General features: G+C 37.4%; 1 protein-coding gene across 2 annotated transcripts in view; it reads right to left on the bottom strand.

Moving 5' to 3' along the window:
* Positions 1-15667, bottom strand: part of ZEB2 (zinc finger E-box binding homeobox 2) — a gene marked incomplete at both ends in the record, with an annotated part of 130187 nt that overhangs the window by 449 nt on the left and 114071 nt on the right. For both annotated transcript variants that reach the window (XM_080689615.1, XM_080689616.1), the window contains 6 exons: positions 1-129; positions 6359-6539; positions 8230-10199; positions 11117-11225; positions 13880-14094; positions 14802-14990. The exon at positions 1-129 is cut by the window's left edge and continues 449 nt beyond it. In XM_080689615.1, the coding sequence (XP_080545741.1) occupies positions 1-129; positions 6359-6539; positions 8230-10199; positions 11117-11225; positions 13880-14094; positions 14802-14990 (2793 nt within the window). The remainder of the gene's footprint in view (positions 130-6358; positions 6540-8229; positions 10200-11116; positions 11226-13879; positions 14095-14801; positions 14991-15667) is intronic.

The following is a 15667-nucleotide window of genomic DNA, read 5'->3' as shown; positions in this document are numbered from 1 at the left end:
GTGAGAAGCGCTTGCCACATTTATCACACTGATAGGGCTTCTCGCCCGAGTGTAGCCTCGAGTGCTCGATAAGGTGGTGCTTGTGTTTAAACGCTTTCTTACAAATCTGACACTGATGTGGTCTTTTTCCTGGGAGAAAGAACAAGATGACAGGGTGGTTAGTGTCTTTGCATGAAGTCTCTTTCCAAGAATGTCTGTACATGTGTCCAGACGCAGGCATAAGTATGTATGTCTGCTTATGTCTGAAAGATCAACACACCCGGGGCTAATCCAAGGAGCGTTAGGAAGATGCGCTTGCGTCTCATCATTTGGCTTTCTAATGCTTGCTGACGCCTTGCAGTTAGCAAACTAGAAGAACTTAGGAAGCTGCTGGAGGAAAGCTCTCAGAACGGAAGCTTTTAATTGCTAACTGTCTCATTAAGCATTTTGAAAACTGTCCTATGGAACAAGGCATTTCTAGTGATCTAGCGCATATTGTCACCAGGTAATTCTCTTCCGTACATTTTCAAAACAAGTACTTGTATAAAAGTGGGAAAGATGGCCTCATCGCCGGCACTGGCATTGATATCCTCTGCGTGTTACGTCATGAGTTAGTTGCTTTGCAAATGGGCCTTAGGTCTTACACAGGAGCGAACTGCCAAGTCAGAAAGGAGCAGAAACAGAGGAAAGAAGATGTTATGAATGTCTTATCAGTCATAGGATCCTAAGAATAAGAATTTGAGAAGAAACCATCTGAAAACACAAACTAGAAAGACATATGTCATGGAGACTGAACTAATTCCAAACAGTGTTTTCCCTGTAAAGTTTTCCATGAGATGTCTGCCACTTGTTGAGTGTTAAATACTCTTCAGCTAGAGAATGCTGTGTTTCCTTTGGCATCCCAGGCAGTTTCTAACCAGTGTTTGGAACTTAAAACCAGTGCCAAGCCTAAACACATCTGGTTGATTCCAGGCCACAAATAGCACTGGAATGCCTTCAACACCTTCCATAGCTGCCATACTTAAAAGTTTATTTCCAAAATAGAACTGACATAAAAAAAATTATCAGCCTGATGCTCCAGAGTTAAAGTCAGAAGTGTATCATGAGATTACTGTGGTATCATACATGAAGCTGTGTGCTTCTATTTCCCAATTCAAACTTGCATTTCAACAAATTAAATTAAAAAGCAGCGTGAGGAGATTTAATCCCATTTTTATTTGCTAAGTGTCATGTTATAAGATTAGGAACCCATTCCACACACTTCAGGTATTCAGTTATGTGGTGATATATAATCTCAATCAGTAATCAAATATCTTTAATAACGTTATTGAATTTCTCCGAGGCATGACACTATTTGGAAAATGCTGTAGACGGCTACATGTTGTTTCATTAATGGTCTTTATTTTACTGGAATGTCCAATATAAATGACTGATGTGGTAAGGCACATTTTTTAAGTAGGACAAAGTTATTTACCTGTAAAAGGTAGGCATCAGGATAATACTGGTTAGTAAGTACTAGAGATATTGGAAAGAAAAAAAATTTTACTAACTGAATGCAGCCAATAGTCTGAAGAAAACAAGTCTAACTCAAACCCCACAAGACCCATTCTTTAACTTTTGGAAAAGATGTTTGAATGAGGTAAATGGGATAACAGAGAGTTCCACTGGCTTGCCTGAAGTCTAGGGAGCATGTTTTTCCATATGACAAGACCATCATGGCGGGAAGGTAACTTAGCAGGAAGCAGTAGTATATTTGGGAAAAAAGAGATTCTTTTTTTCCTTGCCTTCCAGGGAACTTTGAGTTGCTGTGATATGAATTTAGTCTCCCCTGTTTGTACTTGTGCTTTTAAGAAAATAATACTGCTGGGCAGAAGGATAAGACGTTTGCAGCAGTAGCAATTCATATGTTGGGGCAGGATGGTACAATACTTAATAGGGAAAATCAGTTCTGGAATCTGATTGTCTGGGTTTAAATCCATCTTTCACAACTGGTTGTGGTGTAGTTTCAGCCATGTTAACTTCTTTGAGGATCAGGGTTCTGGTAGGTAAAGGAAGATCATTTGGGGACCTAACTTGTAGACTGGCTGTAAGGAGGAAAGGAGACAGTGTATGTAAAATGTTTAGTACAAGGACTTGATAGTAAGCACTCAGTTAATAAAAGATCACTTTATTCTTATTGATTAATACATACTCAATACTTTCTCAAGTTTAAGCAAGATTCATGCATCAGGGGAAGAGTACATGAAAGAATTAAATCTGAATGGAGAGAAAAGAAATTGTATATGAAAAATTAGTTGGTGCATTAATTGCAACAGGCGTGCATGGGCAAAACTAATATCCAGCAATTTCTTTTGGATATTAATGCCTCATCATCTCAGAAGCACAAAATGATCAACCAGTTAGGTCACTTCATGGAGAGAATATATGAATAATTTTGAATGAACATTACAGTTAATATGGCTTTCTTTTCTAAAGCAACAATCCACAGAGCAGTGTCTTGAGAGATATCATGCATTTGCCAGTAAGTACAGGTTTCATGGTCAGAAATGCTTGGGAGATGCCTGGTAAACCTGCAGTACATCTTATCAATATCTTATGATACAGGTAATCAGCATTCAGAGAAGTCATTCAATAAAAATATCATGGAATAGAAATATATTAATTCTGCGTTATGATTGATAACCTGAAAGAATAACATATTCAGCCATGATTCCATGCAAAGTACAGAATTTGGGAATGGGTGAGAGTTTTCACATGTATTATATATTAAATATTTTAATGCTTTCTATAAGTTTAAAAGTACTCAGTAAATTCAATTTAAATAGGAACCAACTGGAACACACATCTCCTTTTAACTTGTTTGGTTAGTTTACCTGATAAAAGTCAAGATGTCCTAGAATTATATTTCTACATAAGCAAGATTAATAAAAAAATCCAAATTGATACTTAGTGGATCAAAACTTTTTTAGGGTAACTTTCCCCCCCTAATATCTAGGTTGATATTCACCTGAGAGCTAGAATAACAATGTAAGTAAATAATGTATAAAAAATTTATGACATGAAGAAAATTACCCTGTAACTGATAAAAATTTGGTAATTTATTTAAAACTTAGACTTTACTCAAAAGTAGAAATATTTGTATTACTATTCTAACTAAAATGAGTCTAAAAGTAACAACTACATGGTCTCATCAGAAAAAGCATGCAACAGATGCTAGATTAAAATTTTAGAGAAATATAAATGAGTTCTGTGTGTGTGTGTGTGTGTGTGTGTGTGTGTGTGTGTGTGTGTAGTACTGGGGATTGAACCTATGGGCATTCTATATCTGACCTACACCCTCTAACCCCTTTTATTTTTTGTTTGAAAACAGGATCTACTAGGTTGCTGACAGTCTCACTAAGTTGCTGAGACTGTCTTCAAACCTGAGATCCTCCTGTCTCAGTCTCCCAAGTACTGGGATTACAGGTGTGCACCACCATACCCAGTTACAAATGAATTCTTCATTTTACCTAAGATTTTACTTTAAATTTGCTTAAAAGGACTTTTGGACTTTTTTTTTTTCTTCATAGTCCTTGTTTGTGACAGTTAATCCTATTGAAGTCAACATTTTCATAGAGTTTCTTTTCTCTGTCCCAGTCCAGGATCCCAAGAAAAGTAAGCAATCAATAAACCCACTGGTAAGAGAAATTAAGCATTATAACATTGGAAATATAAAATAAAATAAGTTGAGGCAAGGCATACAAGTCCCCAAAATAAGTGGCTCCTAATATCCTTAGTAATCTAAAAGATTCTGTAAGTTGAATTATAGACAGAGAGCCAGGCATGGCAGCACATGCTTATAACCCCAAGTTCTTGGGAGTACAGGGGAATTGTAGACTCAAGGGCAGCCTCAGCAAATAGTGAGACTCTGTAAACTTGCGAGATCCTGTTTCAAAATAAAAATAAAATAGGGTTGGGGTTTTAGCTCAGAGGTAGAATGCCCCTGGGTTTGATCTTTAGTAACACATAAGAAAAATTATAGACAGATGTAACAAACTTATATCTGTCTATAGTAATAAACAGACTTTATCAATGACATATTCATCATCAGCACATAATAATCAAATGAGAATTCAACTTAATATTCAAAACCTAGAATGTTTTAATCTCAAGACAATTCTCACAATTCCATCTTAGTCTATTTTGAAAACATTACTATTGAATGATATAAACAAAAAGCTTGTAGGGCCCAATTAGGATAGGAAAATGGACTAAATATATATAGAAAATTTATGAAGAACTTCAGTTGGATGGAATCTTAATACATTGACAGTAGGAATGTCATGAGTTGTTTTGGTCAAGAGACCAAAAAGTTAATACGTTGGAAACTGGACAAGCTGTAAAGCCAACAGAAGGACAGTTAATCACAGGTTTAGAGAAACCATTGGATGGCTACCATCCTGTTGCGAGGCATTGTTTCTAGGCAGCCAATCTCACACCTTAAAAGTCCAGAATATTTTACTTCTTAAAATAGCTTATTTTCCAGATTAATTAAGCATATTTGTGTTTGTCAACTTTTGGGTCTCTCACGTTCATACCTATGTGGCTTTTATTTTAGGAAGTAAATTTAATTTTAGGAAGTAAATATATTGGCTGGTTGTCCATGCAAATGCTAGGCCTCACTAAAATAAAAATTTTATACTCAGCATATAGTAAGTGATAGCGTATGCATATGGTCAAATAATAAAACCAATCAGAGAGGGAAAGATACCTTCTGTGAAGTGACTATATAGCTGAATAATAAAATACAAAATATATTTGAGGTTGACTAAAATGTTAAGGCCAATTTAGGCATGAAAATATCTTTACTCCTTAATTGCTTAAGTAAGGCTTGGTACTCAAAACATATGGTAAAATATAAATGTAGGAAAGTTTTGACAATTTAAGCAAATCATATACTACAAAAGCTGCCTGGATTTTTGCTCTTCAATTTGGTTGAAAGTATCATTAGTTGAACTTTTAAAGTAATAACAAGGGATATTACATTGTTGGAGAGAAAGAAAACTGGATCAGTGTAAGAACACTGGATCGGCAGTGGAGCACTGTTATTTATCAACTTCATGCTCTTCACAAATACTCTTGATATTTAATTGAGAGAACTTGTCCACCTTTCTCTCAACTCTCAACCTGATTTTGGCTACTTTTGCTGCCTTCGATACAGGTCCAATGAGGAATAAGAAATGATGATGAGTAAAAGTACATCCGAAGGATAGTTTTCAATGTCCAAAAAGGGCACCATATATGTAGGCAGAGAAAATATAATGGGAATCATTCACATTTCTTTTTCTTTTTGCCTCTTCCTCATATTCTCCCAAAAGTATTCACTTTAGGTTGATGTTTTCCTCCATGTTATAATGTTGGATGCTAGTGTTTCTGGTTTAAAGTGAGATGTTTTCCTACATTTTTTCCTTCTTTTTACCCATTCCAATATTTTGATTGAGATCTCACACACTCTCTTTTTTCATCCAGGGCTAGCATAGCACGCCAAATTTCTAGTGGAGAAGAACTGGAGATGGGTTGGGGACTGGGAGGAGATGCTGAGTTACTTTGTTGTTCAGGATGAGAAGGAAGGAGGGAAGGAGGGACCAGAGGTGGAGCTCCACCACAGAGCTGCAAATCAGATCTTGGACTGAGAGGAATAGTACTGTTTTATGTTATGGTATTCCATCTTTCTTTTTAAAAATTAACACTCTATTTTTTACTTCTAGGGAAGAAATAGGCTGCTGACTTGACAGTTCTTTCTAATTGTTCCTAGGTTGAAAATAAAAGTTTAGAAAGTTTTAGTCTCCCAAATATAGGTAGATTCAGTAGCTCATTTGATCTACTATTATTCTTTTTTGATACTAACATCTTTTAGTTGATTCAAAATATGGATCATTTATGGGACCCAAACAATAAAAATGAATAATAATTTTTAAAAACCCAAACTGGCTTTCTTGAAGTTTGGATGATGAAACCAACGCATCATTGACCAGATTTACTATTAGACGTTTACATGTGTAGGTTCACCACAGCTTATAAACTCTAAGGTATTTTTAAGGATTACCTTGTGTCATGCCATTTCATGGTACTGGCTATTTAAATGGTCCTTTGCCATGATTTGTAAATTTGTTTTACACATTAACTCGAAAGATATGAAGACAAGCACACTCATAAACATGTGAATGATCCAATAAACAGGCAACAAAAAGTCCTACTGAGCTCGGCAAAGGCATTATTTCTTCCTTGTTGAAGGTATCAGCATATGCTACATCTTATGTTGCACAAGTGTACTCATTAAATATTATGAAATGTACAGCAGGCCGGGAAGCTCTAACTAGCTAGTCAAAGTCACTCATACCTGTGTGTTCGTATTTATGCCGGAGAAGGGAACTGCTTTTCTGGAATGTCTTGTCACATAAGTCACAGGCATACATGCCACTCTCTGTCTTCTTGATCTTCTTTCGAGACAGACAGGAATCGGAGTCTGTCATGTCATCTAGGCCTGACATGTAGTCTTGTGCTCCATCAAGCAATTCTCCCTGTGATATAATCACACAGTTCAACACAGTCTTTTCTTTGTGTTTACACTAAACAACTTTGCATAGGCTGACACTTTTGAGAAACTCAAAAGTGCTTGCTATTAATCAATCTAGTCTTTTTAAAATTTATTTTCCCTGAACAAAATATATGAGGTCTCACATTTCAATAAAAATATAAACCTTCTCTGCCCTGGAAGGTAGAGCTTGGTGCTTTTTAAGGACAGAAAATGGTCAACTCTAATGATGGGTAAAACACAAATTTTTAAAAATCCTCGAATTTTTTTAATCCTATGAAATATCCAGAGTGAACATTTAACATCAGAATTTGTGTATTTTCCGGTATGCTTTACTTTAGAAATGATCAGTGGCTGTAGAAACCTCATTTTAATTGAATTTTATATTTAGGTACAAAATGTTATTATTATGCAATCTATTTAAATGTATGTCTACCAACTAAAAGCCTCAAGCTATATTTTTATATTTAATTTTCTAATTTGAAATAGGGAATATTAATAACACTTTTTATCAATGTTCTATCTATGTTAAAACAGCCTTCAGCATTGAGCAATAATGAATGTGGATCAGTAAATTATTAAATTTCTTGATATTTATTTTGTCTTGATCCAAAGGAGTGCAAACTTGCATGATAACATACATTTCCATTTGCTAGCCCACAGTTCAGTTTTCTTAGACTACGTTTGCACTAATTAATATTAGAGAAGATTAAGCAGGCTTAAATACATTTACAAAGAGGGCAGATGTACTGTAAATTGGAATACTAGAACAGCTGTTACAGAGGTGCATTGCCACTTATGCTCCTATTTTGCAAACAGGGATTATACTGCATAATGCTAAAACATACCTGCTTTCATATTTAAAGGCACATAAATCATTTACTAGTTTAAAGATCAGGTAAGAAGTCATGTTGAGTATACAAATATTTTTTAAAATACTCTTCAAATAAAGTACTCACTATAAAACAGAGTACATGTCAAAATTATGTATTACCTACAAGTTATGAACATCTTTTTTTTTCCCCCAGTAATGGATGGAACCCAGGTGCATTCTACCTCCGAGTTACACCCCCAGCCCTATTTTTTATTCTTTATTTTGAAACAGGGCCTCACTGAGTTGCAAAGGGCCTCACTAAGTGGCTGAGGCTGTCTGAGAATGGTGGTCCTCCTGTCTCAGCCTCCCAAATGCTGGGATTTCAAGTGTGCGCTACCATGCCCGGCTAAACATCTTTAGAAGCATGTGACTGTTATACGCTTTAACTTTTAATACTAGGTAAGTTCTACCAAGCATAAATGCACGTTTCTAAAAACAAGTGAGTCAATCTAAGTAAGTCTAAAATGTACGTATTTTACACCTTCATTTTTAAAGCAAATGAGCTTACAGAGTACAGTGTACCAATATTCTCATTTATTTTCTTCCTAACCCACACACAGTATTGGGTTTACATTTTAAAAGGTCTCTTCTATATTTTTATTTTTGCTAAGATTTTTTTCTACATGCATGCAATCTATATAAGTGTGTGTGTGTGTGTGTGTGTGTGTGTGTGTGTGTAGTGCTGGGGAGCGATCCTAGGAATTCACTCATGCTAGGCAAATGCTCTACCACTGAGCTACATTCTCAACCCAACTGTATAATTTTCATCCCTTTTTTAGAGCAAAAAGACATGACTCATTACCTGAAATCCTTGTTTCCTCTGGTACTTTCTCCTTTGCTGCATATCAGCAAAGGTAGCTGCTCCAGTTGGGTAGGTATAGGCCATATGTGGTAGAAAGCTCATCTGATCCAGTCCTGGGTATGGTCGTAGCCCAGGGATGCTGGTCTGGACAGGTGGCATGAAAGTGGCAGGGGGAAATGCGCTTTGCGGTGGAAGAGCTGTGTATAAAGGTTTGGCACTAAATGGGTTCATGCCGAACACTGGATTAGTGCTTTTGTTGTCCAGATTATTTGAATTTGCAAACTCCTTCTTGATAAAAGTCAAGTTCAGAGGCTCATCTGAGTTTTCAGATGATGAAGAAACACTGTTATGGTCTAAATTTATGCTACTAGCTTTTGTTTTGTTCTTTGTGGCTATAATACTTTTGGGTTCTTTCATTTGTTTTGGTAATGACAAGTCCAAAGGCTCAGCCTGGAGCTCCTCAGAAGAGAAGCTGTTTGGAGTGTATGAACTACTGTGGGAGTTTTTAGAAGATGTGGAGGAAAGATTTAAGGGAGAAGGAGTGTTACTCCTTGAGTGGTCCAATTTTTCAACTGGTTTAATATTGGTAAAATGGGAAGATTTTGTTAGCCTGAGAGGAGGATCACAATTCGTAACACTGTTGTGGAGTTCTGCTATAGATGGTGATGTTATGGAGTCCATAGGTTTTACAGGAGACCTGGGTAATAATGAGTCTTTTGTGGGAGGGTTGCTGTTGGGAGCTAACGGCTTGGAGTTCCTCTCCAGCGATGGTGACCTAGAATTGGAATACTGGTAGACTTTTCGTTGCTCAAACCATTCCTTCACAAATTCCTGAGGAAGGCCCACAGCAATGGAAATTTTCAGCAGTTCATCAGAGTTGGGCTCCATGTTCATAGCATAGTAGGCTTTGAGTACAGACATGTGGTCCTTGTATGGGTTGATGGGGCTTGTCAGTCCTTTCTCAGAAAGTACAGATGACAAGAGGAGGGCTTTATTATCAACAAAAACTCCACCTTTGTTGGGGACTATGTTCTCATGAGGCTGCAGGACTGCCTTGATCTCTTCATTCATTTTACAAAGGTAACGCTCATGCTGATGCAAAGGAATGGGGCCAGGGAAACTTTCTTTACAGAACTGGCATGAAAACGGAGTGGATATGTTGTGGTTCTCAATCATTTTGTCATCGGTGACCAAATCTATTAAAGTACGGAGCTTCTCTTTCTTTATGTTACTGATCTGTCTCCTCGAGTCAGTAGTCAAGCTCTGGAGGCAAGCTTTGGCTTCATTGACTTTTTCTAATGTATAGTCAATAATACTTTTAGTGGCACCATTATGACTCACTACTGGAAGCCCGACCGGTGGAATATTAGGAGACGTGACTCCTTGTTCCTCGGGTTGAGAGCATGGGTCCTTCATGTGATAACCTTTCAACTTTGAAATTTCTTCAGCCTTGCAGTCCATTTTTTGCCTGGAAACCGTATTGTCCACAATCTGTAGAACCTTTTGTACCTCACTTAAATTACTATTCATCGTGGGAAATCCAAGTAAAGGGGCTTCCATCCCTACACCTAAGTGCTGCATTGGACTCTGAGCAGACGGATGAACTCCTAAAGGGCTGGTGGCTCCGAGCCCACCGTTTATAAAGGGACTAGTGCCACTGAACCCGTGTGTGGCCATTAGAACTTTATAGTCATTGAAGTCTAGTGGTTCCGTTTTAATTTTAAGTAAGCCTGTCTGTTCAGACATACTGAGTGGTTTTCCATTCTCCAACTTGTTTCTGAGCTGAGTAATGGCTGAGTTAGTAGGAGAAGAAGAAACAGAATTAGGGGAAGAACCCGTCTTGATATTGTTTCTCATTCGGCCATTCACTGAGATTAAGCCAATACATTTTTTGCTGCTGATGTGCGAACTGTAGGAACCAGAATGGGAGAAGCGTTTCTTGCAGTTTGGGCACTCGTAAGGTTTTTCACCTAAAATGATAATTGAGATTAACATTACATTTCATTAATTAAGCAACAGTTGTAGTCATCTGCCAAGAAAGGAATCTGAGGAGCCAGAAGAAAGAAACACAGTGGGGGTACCTCTACATTCCAGGTGCTTAGATTAGAATTATATGACCATAGCTGTTTCTGGACTTTATCTACCCTGGGCAGACATAATTCAAGATGTCAGCAGTGGAAGGTGAAGGCTATCTATGCCTTTTTTAGCTAAGATCCCAAATCTTGTCTTCCCATCGGCAGCTTCCTATTTAAACAGTGTCAGATTAATGTGTGGTCAATAGCACAATAAAGATGTCACAGTATTTAAAGGGAAGTGTAGCTGTGGCTTTAATCAACTCTGTGGAGATTCCATTGATTCTACCAATCCAACTAGTTCTTTGAATAGCATCCAATTTGGTAATAAAATGCTTGGCAGAGCTATCAAACTAGTTATAAAGAAGAAATCTCAGTGGTGGCATACTGTTCTCTGATACACAGCTCTCAGGAATTGGGGAACATTTGTCATACGCAAGCTGTTATCCAAAATTCTTCACCTTTTTCTTTCATGTTTAGGTATCAAAGTTGAATATCCTTCATAATATGCCAGCTGAGTTTCTTCAGGTTAAAAATATTAAATCTAGAGAGAGGGTTTAAAGGACAAAGAGAAGCCCCGAGATTTGGTAATAAGTCAAAGATTTTGCAATTTCTAGAAAGAATGGACATCCCTCTTCTTTATGTAAGGCAGTGTTATTGGCTGTACCCTAAGTCTCATGAAGGGACACAGAGCTTATGAAATAAATGGGTAGCTCAAAAAAGTTGCAGACAGGACTGCACATTTTAAGCCATCTTTAAGAACTTCTATAATCAAACAGAATGCCGAAGGAAGCAGGAGCCCCTCCACCACTCACCGCTGTGAATTCGCAGGTGCTCTTTTAGGTGGTGCTTATACTTGAAGGCTTTGCCGCACTCTGTGCACTTGAACTTGCGATTACCTGCTCCTTGGGTTAGCATTTGGTGCTAGAAAAGAAGAAAGACTGACATCAGTTTTGCGCAGGAAGAACAAAGAAAATTTGTTACAAATATTTTTAAAAGGCCTCTATTTTTCAGGCAGGCCAAAAGGTTCGAGTGCATGCTTATTTATCTGCCGGGTCTTTCAGGGTTGCAATAAAAGAGATAATGTTGGTAATAAAATTGGAACAAATAAAAAAAAGTGCCTTCACATGCTCATCCAAATACTTCCTTACAATTACTCCTGTTGTCTCTCTTCCAAAATGTTTCTTTGACCCTTGAGATGAGAAAGTGTAATTGTTAAGATGTTTTTTGTGGTTTTTTAATTTTTTTTTTGTGTGTGTGTGTGTATGTGTGTGTGTTTACTGCAGGTTCTAAAAGTTTCCCAGCTAGAATGCAACAATTCTGTCAAGGAAAAAAAAAAGTTTCTGGAAAATTCTGAATAGTCTAGGAAAAAATGAACCTCACATACTTGTATGAAATTTTATAAAAATTTTTTCAGCTTCAGTTTACAGTATATCTTATATTGAAGCAACCTGGAATTTAAAGAAGAGCAAAAAAAAAAAAAAAAAAATCCCAAACTCGCAAACAAGGAAAACCTTGACCTCAAATATTTTGTTACATGGAAAGCATGTTTAAATATTCTATTCATTGTGCTAGGAGCACATGTAAACCCTGTTTTCCTGAGGTGCCGCCTATCAGATTTGATTCGCTTACATTTGATAATGTAAGATAAAACGTCTTGGGTGATAGTTGCTTGAGCAGTTTTATCACAGGGCAGTCGAAAAGACTTCAACGACATTTCTTTTTTCCTTTTAGGTAGTGTGCAAGGGAGTAGGGACCAAAAGGGGAAAAAAAAAGTTTTCTCAAAAGGCAAGTTAAAAGCGCTAAAGATGTAATCAAACACAGCTGACCTTTTTTGAACAAGAGGGGAAAAAGCAGTGTGACTTAGAATTCTGAAAAAAAAAAAAAAAATACAGTCATCTACTCTGGATGCTCAAGGTAGGAGGTCAGCTTTTTTCAAGCAGCAATGACACAAAAGCCTTTTGCAAAAAGACAGCTCAGAAACGGTATGACAACTGCTAGGGTGTGCTGAATCTTCCCACATTCCTAGTGAGACAGATGGTGTTACATGGGACACAGGGAGGTTTGTTCAAACAGCAGCAACCTTCAAAGATCAAGCGGAGCCCAGCCCGCCGAGCGCCATTGAGGGACCAGCGCTCATATGTTGCTGAGTTGCATAAACAAACAGCAACAGCTGCTTTGTCTCCCCCACAGCCCTCAGAGGACTACTATAAACTTTAGTTGTGCCACTGTTAATATGATACAATCATTTTAATTTACTAATTGTAAATGCCATGAGCAAATGAGGGGACTTTTCAACACCAAAGCTACCATTCATAATGCGCCAACACAATCACACTTCTGCATGTGAAATTTAAAGCAGTTATGCTAGATAAATATCTAGGCCTGTTTTTTTTTTTTCCTAGAGTTTTTGTGCATAGAAGCAACGGAAGATAGACTGCTTGTTACATAAGTATAACCATGCAAGCATATTTTAAAATAATTGATCCTTGAAAAACATTCAGGTGGCAAGCCCAATCAGATATAAATGAAATGATTTAGATGAGCAATTCTGTTAGAAGAGTAAAATTCCATAATGTAGTATTATCATTGTTGTTTGATCGTGTTTGCTTATTCCTATTTTTCTTACTCAAAGAAAATAAAGCACATGAGGGAAAATAGGAGTTTTATATAGAGTATCATGTTTAATCATTTTTAAAACAGATATGGTATCAAGGCGTATACAGGGCAATTCCAGATCTGTGGGGCCAGTTATTATGACTTATGACACACCATTTCTGTTACCATCCGAACACATCATCATATCAATTTGCAGAGTCAATCCTCCCAGGAGGACCGAAAGAGCAGTTTTGCTGGAACATTTAAGGGATGCTGTGAATCAATCCTATTCAATCATTTTAAAGATTTAAGAAGCTATGCCTACCTGTTCAAGGCAGAGTTCTTATTTTTAGACAAGCAAGCCAAAAGAAGTAGAGAAATTTCAACATTTAGCTGCAGATGTGCATATCAAGAGGGGCTCATTTAAAAGTACATCCAATGTTTTAATACAAACCTGATTTATTATATCTATACTATGTGCCTTTTTATTTTCTTTAAAATAATTAGGTTTCATAAACTAGTAGCAGCTTGCAGAAATATTCTTTCTGAAGCATCACATGACAAATAAAAGAAATATACACTTCTTTTACTATGACTTAGATCTTGTGTGAAAGAAATTCTAGGAAAAGTAGGTGAAAAATGGAATTAAAATTGCTGAGATGTTTAATAATGTATAATTAAAATGCTACAATTTCATTCACTTTTTGTGGAACATAAAAATGAAACTAAAGTCAAGTTAAAGTGCAAATAAAATTTCTAAATTAGAAATTAACACACTCATTCGATCGTGAACATAAGACTATTAAATCATATTAGAAGAGACCATCAAAAAATCATTTAGACCTCAATTAAAGCTATTACCATTAAAAGATCTGCATCTTCAAAATGCCATGAAAAATTAATAATGATTGCCAATCAAAGCAATATCGTTTCTCTACGGGGTTATTATAGAAAGAAATCATTTAAAACCAACCCCCCACCTGATCTGTCCCAGGCTTGTGTGTCACCATATGCCGCTCGAGCTGGGTACGGTAGGCAAACGTGTAGCTACAAAGAGGGCAGGAAAAGTTCTCCTCATTCTTCTCGTGGCGGTACTTGATGTGCTCCTTCAGTGATGTCAAGCGCTTGTAGCCCCGGTCGCAGTAGGGGCAGGTCAGCAGTTGGGCAAAAGCATCTGGAGTTCCAGGTGGCAGGTCTGTAGCCGAGAGACAAGAGAGAGAGAAGCGGGCCAAAAGGTCAGTAAATCAATGGCAGCTAATGGGCTGACTGCCCGGGATGGTATGACAGGAATCGCTGCAATCTGCTACACCAGAGTGCCATCATCGCACCCGGTCCCCTCGCACACCAGTCCCCTCGCACACCCAGGACTGACTTGTCGGAATCAGCTCACACTGTGTTCCAAAATTAATTAATTACTTGAGTGGTTTTTTTTTTTTTGGGGGGGGTGGTTTAAACAGCTGATAAACGAGGAAATTCCCTTTAGGTGACTGACAGCGCCTATGAGACCTTTACCCACACATTACTCAGGAACTCACAGGCCAAGGAGCTTTTCAGGTGTCAGGAGAGAAGAACAAAAGGTGAGGGTCAGTGTTACTAAACTTTTTTTTTCCCCCTTCCAAAGTAAAATATTTCAGAAAGATAGGAATACATTTAGATATTTTTATCTCCTAGAAATGGGCTCTAATTGTTCTTGTTCTTTATTGGATGTACAAATGACACAAATTTGCTGACAAAAAAATTTCACAATACCCTAAAATTACAGTTCTAATCTTTGCTCATGAAATTCCATGCCTCTGCAGCTGTTCTTCAAATTTTAAGGTAAACACCCAGGCATGTAGTGCATTTGTAATTGTAACAGCTGCAGAGGTCAGTGTAGTGGCTAAAAATGAATTACAGCCTCACCATTTTCTTCTTGCCCATTGGCCTCTGGCGTGCCAAGGCGAGACAGCTCCTCAGGGGCTTCTGGGTAAATAATGGCTGTGTCGCTGCGCTGAAGGTACTCCTCAATGCTCACTGCATGGCTGTCGCGTTCCTCCAGTTTTCTTTTGGCAAAGTATTCCTCAAAGTCTGACGTGCAATTTGCATTCTTAACTGAAATCACAAAAGGAAAAGAAATGTCTTTTCAGGGTCTTCTTCCCCAGAGCCCAAAGAAGTCCATCTACATCGCTGTTAGTACCAAATGCTGACTTGCAAGAAGGCCACAGATATTGTTTCTAATAAGTGCAGAAGATGACCAAATATTAATCAGATGCTTCTTCTTAAAATATATGCCCAAAAGAGAATTCTTTGCTTTAAGTTAAATAAGTACACTTTACTTTCTCTTTTTAGAATACTAGTCTGCATAATTTAGGGGAAAATGAAAGAAAATTCAAGATGTGTTTAGTAAAAATTTAAAAATCGAAGTTGTTTTTCTCCCAAAGATATCGTATGAGCCATATACATGAGATAACAAAAGCTCAAAGCTACTTTAATGGTCTATATACAACTACAACTTCCTTTTCTTTTAAGAAAAGTATATTCAATTTTTTATTATCCACTAAACATCCCTAACCACACATCTATCCAGTTGCTAAATATAAGCTTTTAGCCCTCTACCTCTGAACAACACAGCCGGTCAGGACTCCATGGTCTGAGACAGATGTGAAAGCACAGATATTCCTAGAGAGATAATACTGTGACTTTGTTAAGAAAAATCACATAAACCACGCGTGGTGGCGCACACTTGTAATCCCAGCATTTGGGAGGCTGAGACAGGAGGCTCACGGTTC

The sequence above is a fragment of the Muscardinus avellanarius genome (genome assembly GCF_963383645.1).
Source record: "Muscardinus avellanarius genome assembly, chromosome: 2".
NCBI classification, from domain to species: Eukaryota; Metazoa; Chordata; class Mammalia; order Rodentia; family Gliridae; genus Muscardinus; species Muscardinus avellanarius.
This window is presented reverse-complemented; position numbering and strand designations above follow the sequence as displayed.